The following is a 13,541-nucleotide window of genomic DNA, read 5'->3' as shown; positions in this document are numbered from 1 at the left end:
CAGATCTCGCCATCTATATTTTCCGCCACGTACATCATGGAACGGATATTAAAGAGATGTGCATCGAGCATCTCTGGAAGTGTGATGGGCAACAGCCTGGAGGAGAGGCTGGATAAAGAGTATATCGTCCACCTCGAGCACATTCAACCGAACTTGGTTAAAATTCCCAACGAGCTTCGCAACCAGGCAGAAAAATGGTTGATTTATCTGGTCGGAGTGACTCCCAAGACCCTGGACGAAAAGGAGAGGCGAAACATCCACCTGTCCGTTCTCCTCAATGACATGGCATCCGGAACTCTCACGGGGATACACAAGCTCACGAATCCCCCAATGCCAGGGGAGCCAATGCCTCCGTGTCCGAAAATGTACTTCGACGACACCGAGGAGAAATTGCTGGCCGCGGAAGTCGTTGAAGAAGACCTGAGCGACGCTTTGTGCTCAGAACTCAACGAAGCGGAAGGTGATGGTGCAAATTTGGCCAAAGGAGAACGTGTTCAAGACCATCCAGTGACACAAACTCCTGTCATCGCTAGTGAAACGTCGCCTGGCGACAAAAACCGTCTTCCCATGACGGATGATAAGAAAAGAGAAGGACACGACCATAGAAGTGGTAACACCAACGTTCGTCCAGATGCCGAAGGTGATGGAGCAAATTCGGCCAAAAGAGAACGTGTTCAAGACCATCCAGTGACACAAACTCCTGTCATCGCTAGTGAAAGCTCGCCTGGTGACAAAAACCGTCTTTCCATGTCGGATGAAAAGCAAAGAGAAGGACACGACCATAGAAGGGGTAACACCAACGTTCGCCCAGATGCCGAAGGTGAGGTAATAAATTCAATCTATTCCAAACCCGTGAACAGTGGAACATTTAATCATTCTGACGTGCCAACTGAACAGAAAACAAAAGCAGTAGTGAGGGTAATTTTCGCAAAAGTGCGAACCTCAAAGAAGAAGGTAATTTGATAAAGGCAAAAAGCCGACACGAGGTAACAGATTACATTAATAATCGTGTCAGCGTTGAATATGAGGTGGTAAATTCTCAGCATTCCCCGCCAAAAAATCCTGGCGCTTCATATCATTTTTGCGTGCCAACCGAACGGAAGACAGAAACCTTGGATAAGGGAAAGGCTCACAAAAATGGGAACCTTAACGCCAAAAGTCACGCAGTAAACGAGCGCCACATTCCACCAAGACAAGCTGATGGCTTTAAAAGGTCAGATGGGAAGAGAGTAGCTGGGGAAAATCTCAGAATGGGATGCAGGGATACACACTTCCATGGCGAAGGAGATGTCGCAAATACACGCATTTATTACGGCAACTATCGAGTTCTTCCATGTGAGAGTAAAATAACTGGAAGGAAAAATGGAACTGGTGTCGAGAATCATTCCTTTCATGGGAACGGTAACGGTATTAAGGCACATCACTTCTCACCAGAGCAATTTCATGGCTTGGAATATTCTGTTATGCCGCCTAAGAAAAAAATATTGTGCCGTAACATACAAACGGGATGCAATGACGCTTTTGGCCATGGTGAAGGTGATTCATTAAAGCCAATGTATATCCCATCAGAATGCGTTGACGCCAAAAAGCATCCTTATATGTTGGCTGAAGACGATAGAAAGAAATGGGGCAATAGAATGGACCGCGAGAAACCATGCCAACATACCGAAGGTGATTATATAAATAAAAACTTCATTCCATCACAAAAAACCAGAGCCTCCTACCATACTCTTGAGCCGGCTGAGCGGATGGAATGTAGGACCCACAGAATGGATCGCAAGAACCCTCATCTTCACAACGAAAGTGTCGTTATTAACGAAAACTACGTTCCATCGCAACAGCGTAGAGCCTTCCACGATCCTTATGAGCCAGCTGAGCAGATGAAATTCTGTACCCACGGAATGGACGCGAAGAAAAATCGATTCAAAGCTGAATATGACTTCAGGCATCCAGCCAACATGGACCCACAGAAGAATGGGAACAACGGAAAGGTGCGATGCCTGGTGACAGGTTTGCAACTAATCCACCACCACCGAGGCGACCCGCAGAAAATCTGGGAATCTCAGAAATGCCGTTTGATTATCTCCTGGAGCTAGTGGGCCGGGCTTGGAGAGGCGAGGCAATAGGGTGGTTTCCTATTATTTTTTTATTGCCTAAATCGAAAGATTATTACTCCTGGAGTACGTATTTCACGCTTTTAGATTTTTAAATGACGATATATATTTTTCGCGATCAAATGAAAAGTGAAAAATGTCAAGCGCGCGAAAACGCGACGCGTAAGTAGGAATGAAGGGAAAAAGTCCGTGCGACGCATTTCTGGTTCCCCCTCCCGCCTGGTAGGTGACCTTGATCGAGGCTCTGACCGCTGATAGGACGCAGGATGCTAACGGGTAGCTGAGTACCTTCCTGTCTGGTAGCGCATGGCTTAAAAAAGGTTTATTAATACCTTATCAAGCGAAGAAAACTTTCCGACCTTAGCCAGTTTTAATAGGTGATTATTAAGACATGTTTCCCTGAGCTCTGTGCCTCATGCATGCATTGGTAGCCTCTGACGATGCATAACTCCTATCCTCTCGTGTAGAAACTAGGTCCCTGTGACGTCACGTGGAGTGGAATCGCATGGGCGCCAATCTGGCCTTTTTCAAATGAGGATAAAATTTGACCCTTGCCATTCGTCTAAACCGGTATTTCAAAAACCAAATAATTTGTGTATTATGAATACACTAATGGTGGGTAACGAATCGCCATCAATGCCTTTTGTTTTCTTTGATGAAGGAAACTACCCTATTGAGGAAGTTGAGATACTCCTGGACAGCGCTTACGAGGATATGAGGGAGGAGCCAGAAAACGAATGGCTGTGGGAACGGCCCGAACCCCTCATAATAAGAGAGGCCCTACTACACAGGTTGACGCAGATAATCATCAACGAAATGAGGCGACAGGAGCATAAAGAGCTCCACCCGCAACAGACGACCCCTTCCCGCCAATACTTCGGCCAGACTTCACCTGAATGCAAGTGTTCCTGCCACTCTAACTATCAAATGCATTCATCCCAAAATGTAAGTACATAATTCAAATTATATTAAAATACCTTTGCCAAAGGGTAAAGGGTTTGTTTCCTCTGAGTTACATACTAAATATGCACAAGAGCGGGAATCGATTTCTGTTCTTGAGGCCGGTATTGACACGGTGAAAATCTAGATGCCGCGGTGGATCTTATAGGCTGCCTATGCTATTTTTTCATGCTGTTTCTTTCGTTTGGGATAAGCATTTATGTGAATCTCACGAACAATAAAATCCACTTCTATGAGTCCTTCGCATGCCTTAACCTCTTTCAGATTCCGTGACTTTCAAAACATTGATTCCCGGTGCCTTCATGATGCGCTTCTAGCGATGGATTGGAATGGTGTTTTTAACTCTAGTTCTATCGATGGAAAACTTGGTTGTTTCACGTCAAACATAGCTAGTTGCTCTGACACTTTTTTTCCCTTACGGGTATGTCGGCCTAAACGCCGAACACCTCCTTGGCTGAATGAGACGATAAAACTCATGATTAAAGAACGCAACCAAGCGCGATGTGCCTTTCGACGCATTGGTTGTTCCACTCTGCGACAAAAATACAAGGAACTTAGAAATCGCGTTAAATCAGCCATCAATGACAGTAAACGCCAGTTTTATTCCTCGAAGCTTTCCTCGCAGAGAGACCCGAAATTGATTTGGCGTGAGCTTCGAAATCTTGGGCTGGTTCGAAGACGGGACTCTTCTCTACCCCCAAATATAACTCTCGATCAGCTAAACTCCTACTTTTTGTCAACTACGATTAGTCATAATGATGCCCCAGCTAACTCCAGACTTGAGCGAGTTATACCATTCAGTGATAACAACTTTTACTTTAAGCACGTAACTCCTGAGACTCTGATCGAAGTATTGGAGTTCTCCAAGTCAAATGCCACTGGAGTTGACGACATTCCAGTAAAGATTATTCAACTTGCCAAATATGCCCTATTACCTTACATCCTTGAAATTTTCAACCATTCTCTCGATAATTCAGTATTTCCATCGGAGTGGAAAAAAGCACTTATTCGTCCGATAAAGAAGACAAAAAATGCAAAATTACCTTCTGACTTCCGGCCAATCTCTATTCTGTGCGCCCTGTCGAAAATGTTGGAGAGAATTGTTTTCAAGCAAGTTACAGAGTACCTAAATAACAATAACAAACTTGACGCTATGCAATCAGGTTTTCGGCATGGATACAGTACGCAGACGGCACTACTAAAGATAACCGATGACATTCGACTTCATATTGATAAGCGTATGGTTACAATACTAGTTCTTTTTGATTTCAGTAAAGCATTCGATCGAGTTGATCATAATCTACTAATCCATAAGATGGTGAAGCTTGGTTTCTCTTGTTCAGCTTTAAACTGGTTCTGCTCCTACCTAGGCAATAGATTTCAAGCAGTCTTAGGACCTGAAAATAACTTATCCGCATGGGCTCCAGTATCTTTCGGAGTTCCTCAAGGATCTGTCCTGGGACCTCTGCTATTTTCTATATTTGTCAATGACATTTCAATTGCGATTAAAAATTGTAAATATATGATATATGCAGATGACCTTCAAATATACATCCATACTTCGATTAAAAACATAGCTGATAGTATTAATCTAGTGAATCATGACGTGAGAGAAATCACAAAATGGGTGGGTAAAAACCACCTCATACTGAACTGTTTGAAGACGAAAGCAATAATCATCGGTAGCTCAAGGATCCTAAACAAAATAGATTATAATCACCTTCCTCCAGTTGTAGTTGGTGACCATCAAATACCGTTCAGCGACTCTGTTCGCACTCTTGGACTAACCCTCACAAAAAATTTGTCTTGGAACCAACATGTGAACGAAATCTGTAATAAAGTCAATATCACACTGTATCAACTAAAACTGCACAAGCACTTACTTCCTATATCCACCCGAAAAATGTTAATTTCTACCCTGGTATTCCCTTCCTTTGACTATTGTAGTCTTGTTTATAATGACATGCCTAAAGAGCTGGATAAAAAGTTACAAAGGCTACTTAATTCATGTGTAAGATATGTATTCAATTTAAGAAAGGATGTTCATGTATCACAGTACAGAATCAGCCTTGGTTGGCTAAATCTTTGTAATCGAAGGAAATATCTACTCGGTGCTCTTCTTTTTAAGATTTTCAGAGAGAGAATCCCTAATTATCTCCGGGAAATCTTTATGAACAGATCAGTAACCACCCATATGTCATCTCGCAAAAATGACTATTTATGTTATCCTACTCCACGTACTAATATCTACCAGAAATCATTTCTGATAACGGGATCAAAATTCTGGAATTCTCTCCCTGAGGATCTTAGACAGAGGGGCTCCATCCATGCTTTTAAAATTAAATTGTACATGGATTTACTCAGTGGAGAGCTAAAATAAACTCCCACGAAAATACAGCCTATTATGTATCATTATTATGTATTATGTACTATATTCCGTCTGCCTATGATGTCAAATTTCAATCCTTGTTACGTGTTATTTCTTTTTTATAGGTGCGTATCAAACAACTTTACTTGACATTTTTCATGAACTTTTTGCTTTGATGAGCCATTATTTTTGTAAATTGTGTTTTTTGCTCCAAGGGTTTTTTCCCAGAGCATAATAAATATCTATTCTATTCTATTCTATTCTAACCTTCTTCTAATCATAGGTCATGAATAAGTATTGTTCACTTATTAAATTTTCAATATTTGTGTGAATACTCCACATAAAAAGAAAATAGATCACAAAAACATTTGAATGACCCCATTCAAAACTTAATTCTATAAGCACATTAAAAGGCGTAGCCAAAACGATAAGTTTGGGGGGCACGAACAGAGGGGGTAAGGGGGGTTGAACTCTCCTCTGGGGAATATATGAAGACTTTTATCTCTAGTAATCGCATTTTATGCTATTTTGACACTTAAAATTACACAATTAATCGGTCGTCGGGAAGTTGTTGGGCTAAAACATATTGGTGGAGTACAAAGAGTTTGAGGGTTCTAGGTGAACCCTTCGAAGGATACAACGCACCGGGGCCGGGAACCAAGCCAGGGACTTAAACGCCCAGAAACCAGGGTAGGGGAAGGAAGAGAAGGAAAAAGGATAGAGGCGCCGCCGCGATGGGAGCCCGCCGACGCCTCTGGGAAGGGATAGGTTCGGAAGGGACGGGACCAGAGAAAAACACCCCAACGCTATAAAAGCGAAGGGGGGCCTACTATTAGCGAAACCAAGCATAAGCAATTAATGTTCTAGCGATCCTAGTGGATTTTCCTATGAGGAAGAAAAATCCATCGATCGAATCGCTAGATATTGGTGGAGTACAATAAATTTGCTTTATAGGTCAATATTGTTCTGCTTAAATGAATTGTTTTAGGGGGTGCGTGTCCCCCTGTGCCCCCCTGGCTACGCCACTGACCACTTTAGATATCAGCTAAACATTATCCATAACGAACGCTTCCTTTATCATCGCAGATGACTCGTAAGGATTACGGCGATGCATGGGAAGGAGGAGAAAGAACACATCATTCCCGCACCCATTGCCGTAAACACAACAAACCATCCATGGAGGAAACGAACAGGTGCCAACGCAGTACTGGACATGTGGGAGGAGGAGGAGCTGGTCAGCTCCTCCTCCTCCGCGCTCAGCTCAGCCGCGAGGAAGACAGCGGAGAGGTACAGCAGATATGTCTGCCTATCTGCAAGAGTACGAAGAAATGGAACGCGATTTGAAAATTCTCGAGAAGAAGAGGAAATCTATGATAAGGGCATACAATGACGGGCTGCAGAGACTGTCGAACCTAAATGTTCCACTCCAAAGTGTATGGATGCCACTTCGCAGCGAACTGGATGACATCACGCGCGAGATAAATATGTTAAAATTAGAACTATCTCAATTGGATCAATCTTATGGAATGGATATCAAAAAATATATTCACTCTCGTCAACCTGTGAGACAATATTACTAGTTTCACTGTCATTATGTAACAATAGGTGATCAAGTTCGAAATTTATAAAAACTCTTTATAAAATGAAAAATTTTAGTTGCCACGCACCCTGATCATACCATGGCATAAAAAAATTTGTAAGAGCAGTTGGTCATTCATGATGAACTCTACTAGCTCAAAAAATATTATTCGACCGCTTTCATTTTGCTGATTTTTCAATTTTATGTGTAAATGTGATTTTTTTCATGCACGGCCATATTGTTCTACGTATTATGATGCATGTCACCAAAGGCATCGTCACAATGTCACCATGGCATGCTAAATACCAAATTATATTTCATTGGATGTTCTTTGGAATGGATTAAAATTTGATGACGTGGTTGGCTATCTAATTGTATTGCATTATAATATTTTACCCTTATTCTCCCATTGATTTCCATAGAATATATACTCGCTGCGCTCCGCGCGCTCGTTAAGGAGCTGCGCACCTTAAAAACCCCGGGTCCGGCTTCGCCGTCTACTATTGTGGTTGTACGAAAATTTTTTTTCGAATAATCTCACGCGAATGTGCTACGGTAGGGAAGCGCCCCACTCATTCCTCAGAACGGCTTCGCCGTTCTTCGTTGAGAGGCGGCTTCGCCACCCAAGGGTTGAGTGTACTCCCCCGGGTCTACCCCGCTTAGTCCTACCCCGACCCCCTACCCCGACCAGAGGGCAGTGGCAGTTCCGAATTGTTTCACCGTTAATCATGTCAGGGGCGGCTTCGCCGCCCAGAGTTGAAGGAAGCCCACAGCGGCTGGGCCGCTTGATCCTCGGAACGGCTTCGCCGCCCGAGGGTTACTGAAGCCCCCCCCCCGCGCCTACGCCAGTTACTCCTCGGAACGGCTTCGCCGTTCCTCGTTGTGGGGCGGCTTCCCCGCCTTGGGATTGAGGACCCCCCCCCCCCGCGGCTGCTCCGCTTAGTCCTCATAACGGGTCTTCTCCACCGAGGGGGGCACCCAGGGGGTGCGGTGGTTTTAATGTGTTATACATGCGATTTCCTGGAGATTTTCAAATTACCTGAGAGTTAAATTCTTTTTTTTCAACAACAAATGTTCTGTTGATATAGCACAAAGAGTCAAGAGGCTGTGGTCTGGAGGTGAAGAGATTTCGCTCCTCCCGCGCTCTTTCCGCTTCTCAGGCAGCTTGGCACCATCAGACCTCGTATATCATAGATAGGCAAATGAAAGAAGTTATTTGAATGCAGCATGCAATCATTCTTCGAAATGACGACGGTAAGGATATACTTGCATAAATTTATAAAAATGGAAAAACAAAGGGATAAAAACAATTACAAAACATAGAACATAACTGTAGTGTATTATTCGAGCCACAATGAATACGGCCATGCGTGAGTCAAATGCCACTGATGTGTGTTCCACACTATCTGGACAACCAGCATGCCTAAATGTAGGTTTTTAAAATTGACAAAGTCATTGAAGAGGTCCGGAGATCCTTCTTTCCAATCAGTTGACCTCCAACGGTTATAGGGAGGTCAAGGGGTCGCCGAAATATGAGGTGGAGTATCCGGACACCCAAGGTGTCAAAAACTACGTTAAGAAGGATAAAAAACGTCAAATGCAAAGCCCTTAAACCACCTTCGGCAACCATTTGACCTCCAGCGCTCGTGTGGGGGACAAGAGTCGCTGAGATATGTATCTCACTATGTAGACAACCAAATATGGCCAAACTGTAATGTATTACGTCAAGTGGACGAGTGTTAGGGGAGCAGCTGCTGCCTAACCTCACTATTTTTAGATACGAAGGCTGTCTGATATGTTGAAAGGTTAGAAAAGGTCACGTACCAGGTGACAGGAAGGAATGGAATTCCTAAACATTCCTCAGCATTCAAGACTGCATTTTGGGAGAGCGCTGCAAGGGATCTGTGCATTGGATTACGGGAGCACGGTGTGCAACCTTAATGATTATTACTCCCAATATAACCTGTTTTAGGAGGAGTTCCACTCTCTCTTCCCCAGGGCCGGATAAAAAGCGGCCCAAGAGGTCTGGGCCCTCGGCCAACCACCTTCCGCCAAAGGGATAAATCTCACAAAATCGGAAAAACAGAAGAAAAAACATCACATTTGAGGGTATTGGAAGTGAAGATGGGATATTTTTTGGTTAACATACAGTCGTCAACATTGACGTTAATAAATGGTTGATGCTGCTGATAAAAAAGCACTTAATTCACTGGCGTTGTTACTGTAGCTATTGTTGCTATTGTAACCAGTGGCATGCCAAGCGGTGTCATCGGAAACACGAGTTGCAACACCTTGAAACAGAGGGCCTCCCACCAAAATGGGCCCCGGGCCACCCACATCCTAAATCCGGCCCTGTCCTTCCCCATCCCTCAGTATGGTAAGGTATTTGGAGGAGGCGACCGACAGCTGAGGTCATTTGCGCCATGAGGGAAGGGTGTGGAAGGAAGGGTGGAGAGAAACCCGGCGTCGGCGTTAGCCTGCTCTTAACGAAAGGCGCCAAGGGGACCACGGCTTAATGTCCCATCCGACGGACGGAGTGTTGCGCTTGAAATGTCCTCCACACAGCATTCAAGCAGGGATCGGGCAGTCTCTGAAAATTCTCTGCAACTGCCGAGATTTGAACCCGAGCCCGCCGGGTGGGAATCCAACACTCTAGCCACCACACCAACCCTCGGAGACAGATACTGGTTCCTCCTTTCGAGGTATCAGGATAAATTCATAGACACACGGGAAGATACCTATGCTCGCTGCCGAAGGGTATGTTTCTTCGGGGTACTGGAAACTGTACGATTTTGTCAATTAAAAGACTCTTTCCCACCAGCATCACTTGGATTTCAATCCTTAAATGCCTAAAAACCCTTACCAGAGAGTCGAATTAGCTTTCCGGGTCGATTTCTCCGTTCCTGTGTTGCATGCACTGCGAAGTCGGGACACGACAAAACATTGGCTTTTAAGGGTGTCAAAGACAATAAAGATGTACTTAAATCCTATTTCCCACCATTTGACCTTCAATGGTTCAATCTGCGGAGGCCAGAGGCCTCTGAAAGTTGAGCCAGATCAGGGGCACAGCCATCGAGCTGCACGATGGGTTTCCATTAAACCTTCAACGGTTCAATATTCAGAGTCCATAGGCCTCTGAAGGCTGAGGCAGACCATGGGGACAACCATCGAATACTTAATGCCCTTAACTTCATCAATTTGTTGGAAAGCGATAGGATTCCCCAAAACCCAGCAGACCATTTTTATTTCACTCAAAAACGGTCTTAAATTAATTCACTATTCTGAAATCCCAAGAAACAACTCCCCCAGTATCATCACATATTTCTAACTTGGTTTTCCAACGTGGTATAACTTTCTTCAACCATCCTGGCTTTAGTTTTACATTGACAATCTTCAAATACATACTAGCAATACTCAAGTTAACTGGAAATGAAGATTGTCAAGAACATCATTTCCTTTCTACCACTGCACAATTTCACAAGTCGGCTTTGGCATATTACCAATTACGCAGTATAGAAACCGAAAAATGCACAAGAAAAGGCTGATAAAATACGAACACATTTTTTTAACTGCTCAGAATAGCAAAAAAAGTCTAATAGGTTAATGTGAGGAGGATAAGGGGGCAAGGTTAAATAATAGAGAATGCCAATTTAAGATATCAAAAAACTCTGAAAAGGATCATAAACTTTAGGTTCACACATTAAAGCTTTTCCAGAGTATACTCATACATACCGCACAATAAGCTGGCAATTTCATCTCATCATTTCTTTGGCTTATCTCATACCGTCTGATGAAGGAATGCAGCCAACCATAGGAGGCAGTGAAATGACCCAGGCCATACTCGAGAGCGACTTTTAAAGCTGTATCCTTCAATATCGTTGTCGTAATCCTAACATCAGAATCTTGCATTTCAAGTAATTTTTTATAGATGGCCTTGTTGATATCAACATCAATGTTGAGGTTATGATTGGTCATTTTCTCTTTCAGACAACCCTGAAAAAGAGTTTTGGCGGTGTGAAAATGAAAAGACAATTACTAAGTCACTAATCATAGCATTACCTCCCATCTTCCTAGATAATGCAGTCACCAATGTTCATGAAACGAAATTAATTAATACCTAATTTAATTATAGAAAATTCTTATTTTTAAAAAAATAAAATGTATTTGATCAAATAGGACTTTTGCCACTAATCTTTCTTGGGTGGATAGGAATTACTATTTCCAAATAGGCTATTTTTCTATTTATTCTGAAATTTTCATTTGTTTATAATAAGTTTAAATAATGATTTCTTTCATTTTTATCAAATTAAGGCAGAATAATCAAAGTCTCACCAATGACTCCGGGTCTTCTACGACTGAACCTCGTCCATTATATTCACCAATTGCGTCCTCCTGATCATCATCGCATGCATCATCGACGATCTCGATGCATTCATGTTTCAGCTCCAGTTCCTACATCGTAAAAGATAGGAAAAATATTCATCGCGATAACTTTTTACCACGGTAGAAAAAAAACTGAGGAAATAACTTTAAAAGTAAAGACTAAATTATAAACAGAAAGATGTTGAAATCTGTGAAATATTATCATTCAAATTGAGGGATTACTTGGACACAAAAATTTACTAAGAATTGATCCGGAACACATTCATCGCGATTTCGAGTACTTATAGCTGGCAGAACGGCTAATCTAAAAGCGTATAGGCAAGCATAAAAATAATTGCCTTCTCTGTATCACAAGCAATTAAAAGGGAATATAGTTAATTACTTTTGTTACACATTTTTTCATATCTTGAATTCTTTAATAAATAATTCCATTTGTATTCCTTCAACAAAGATATTTTATATTGCTCAACAACAAATTCATTTTTTACAAAGATATTTTATTCACGTGACCTGAGACGGCTTTTGACGTCATCACACGGTACGCCATTCACTTCGCCAAGGGATTATTGAAAGAGATTCATGTTTCCCATATGGGGGTTTCCATTAATTACGTGAGGTTATTTTGCGATTTTTGGACTCCTACTCTCCCTTGTGGGATATCGTGTGATTTGCCTTGACCCCCTCCACCTCTTTCTAATCTCACGTGAGATTGTTCAAAATCCGTATTATCTGTGTAAACCAGGGGTTCCCAAACTTTTTTGTACCACGCCCCCCCCCCCCTACACAGATCAGCTTTCCATTTTGCAATACCCTATTTCCACGGTGCCGTACATACTAACTCCTACTTGCACAAGTACTTGTACTCGTACAAGTATGTGCCTACTTGATACGGTGAATAGGTAGATTTTTTTGTTCACTGTTGAATGCAGTAACGCAGAATGGAAAGATTCATTAATTGCACGTATGATGAAAATTAAAACAAGTATTACATGAAAAACGAATATTATTACTGATACAAAATTTAACATTGTAACTCAGATACATTTTCAATTTAAGGAAGGTGAAACAATAGGCCTACCTACTTACAAAAACAAAACATTAAATGTAATTTAGTGAGATGGGTGCGCTTGCATGTTGATAAGTTGACAGATCCTGGGTTGAGTTTCAGACAAAGCACAGCGTAGGTCAATTTCGGTTTGTTGCGGTACTTGGTTTTGATCGCCACAAGAGTTGAAAACGCTTTTTCGCACATTTATGTTGTTGAAAAAGGCAAGTACATCCAAACAGCTTTCTCTGAAACACTGGGGTAAACTTTCAAGTACTTTAACCAGTACTGTAACCTTCTTTGATAAAGTTTACAACTTTATTGAAACTTTACAAAAACAATTATGAAAATTTAGGAAGACTTTATTTCAAAGATCTGAGGAAATTATTTTTGTAATTTTTTTATTTATTTCATTTGGGTGTCATGCCCCCCCTGGACTTTCTCAACGCCCCCCCAGTTTAGGAGCCCCTGGTGTAAACAGTCAAACTATGCTTCATTGCGTTGGATTTATGAAAAATAATTTGTTTAATTTCTTATATTTAAGATTAGTTAATAATAGTATTTAATGTAACAAAGGTCGAATTTTACACTGTTTCTTGCGGAAAAAAATTACGTGATACCTGTCAGGACCCTCCCGCTCCTCCACGTGAGATTTGGTGAGAATCGGCTTGACCCTCTTCCTCTAAATGCCTCACGTGGATGCGGCCTTTCCCAGAGTTTAGGCTCCGCCTATCGCATTTTGGTTGGTTTTCCGGAAGATACGTTTCCTCCGCTCTCACCCCCCAAAAAACTTAGGCCTGACTCTAAGTCACAAAGATATTTGAAATGAACTCCAGTACTCCTAGCGATTCGGTTCACACAATAAGCATGACTTCCATGGATGGCAATGAAAATTAAACGAGAGTCAAAACCAGTAAAATTTCAATAGTTTCGTTCCCGGGAGCGAAATGTAGAAACGAAACGGATTTAAACCCGCGGAGCTAAACTCAGGGTCGATACGAAATCTGAGTCAAAACTACTTCGGGTCCAGTGGCGGCTTGCCCATAAGGACTCTCGGACGCCGCCCCTCCCAAATATTTGAAAAAGTAAAAA

The 13,541-nt window shown here is 42.3% G+C and overlaps 2 protein-coding genes across 3 annotated transcripts in view; one reads left to right on the top strand and one right to left on the bottom strand.

Moving 5' to 3' along the window:
• LOC124166739 overlaps positions 1–13,541 on the bottom strand; it is a 35,907-nt gene that overhangs the window by 6,430 nt on the left and 15,936 nt on the right. For both annotated transcript variants that reach the window (XM_046544407.1, XM_046544408.1), the window contains 2 exons: positions 11,354–11,473; positions 10,754–11,014 (listed from right to left, as the gene is read on the bottom strand). In XM_046544407.1, coding sequence (XP_046400363.1) covers positions 10,754–11,014; positions 11,354–11,473 — 381 coding nt within the window. The remainder of the gene's footprint in view (positions 1–10,753; positions 11,015–11,353; positions 11,474–13,541) is intronic.
• Positions 2,930–6,934, top strand: LOC124166741. The gene is made up of 2 exons (XM_046544409.1): positions 2,930–3,059; positions 6,529–6,934. Exons 1-2 carry the CDS (start codon positions 2,931–2,933, stop codon positions 6,784–6,786), a joined length of 387 nt encoding a protein of 128 aa, XP_046400365.1. The 5' UTR covers position 2,930; the 3' UTR covers positions 6,787–6,934.

This window comes from Ischnura elegans, chromosome 10 (genome assembly GCF_921293095.1).
Source record: "Ischnura elegans chromosome 10, ioIscEleg1.1, whole genome shotgun sequence".
NCBI lineage: Eukaryota > Metazoa > Arthropoda > Insecta > Odonata > Coenagrionidae > Ischnura > Ischnura elegans.
Note: the sequence above shows the minus strand (reverse complement) of the source record. Positions and strands in the feature narration are given on the sequence as shown.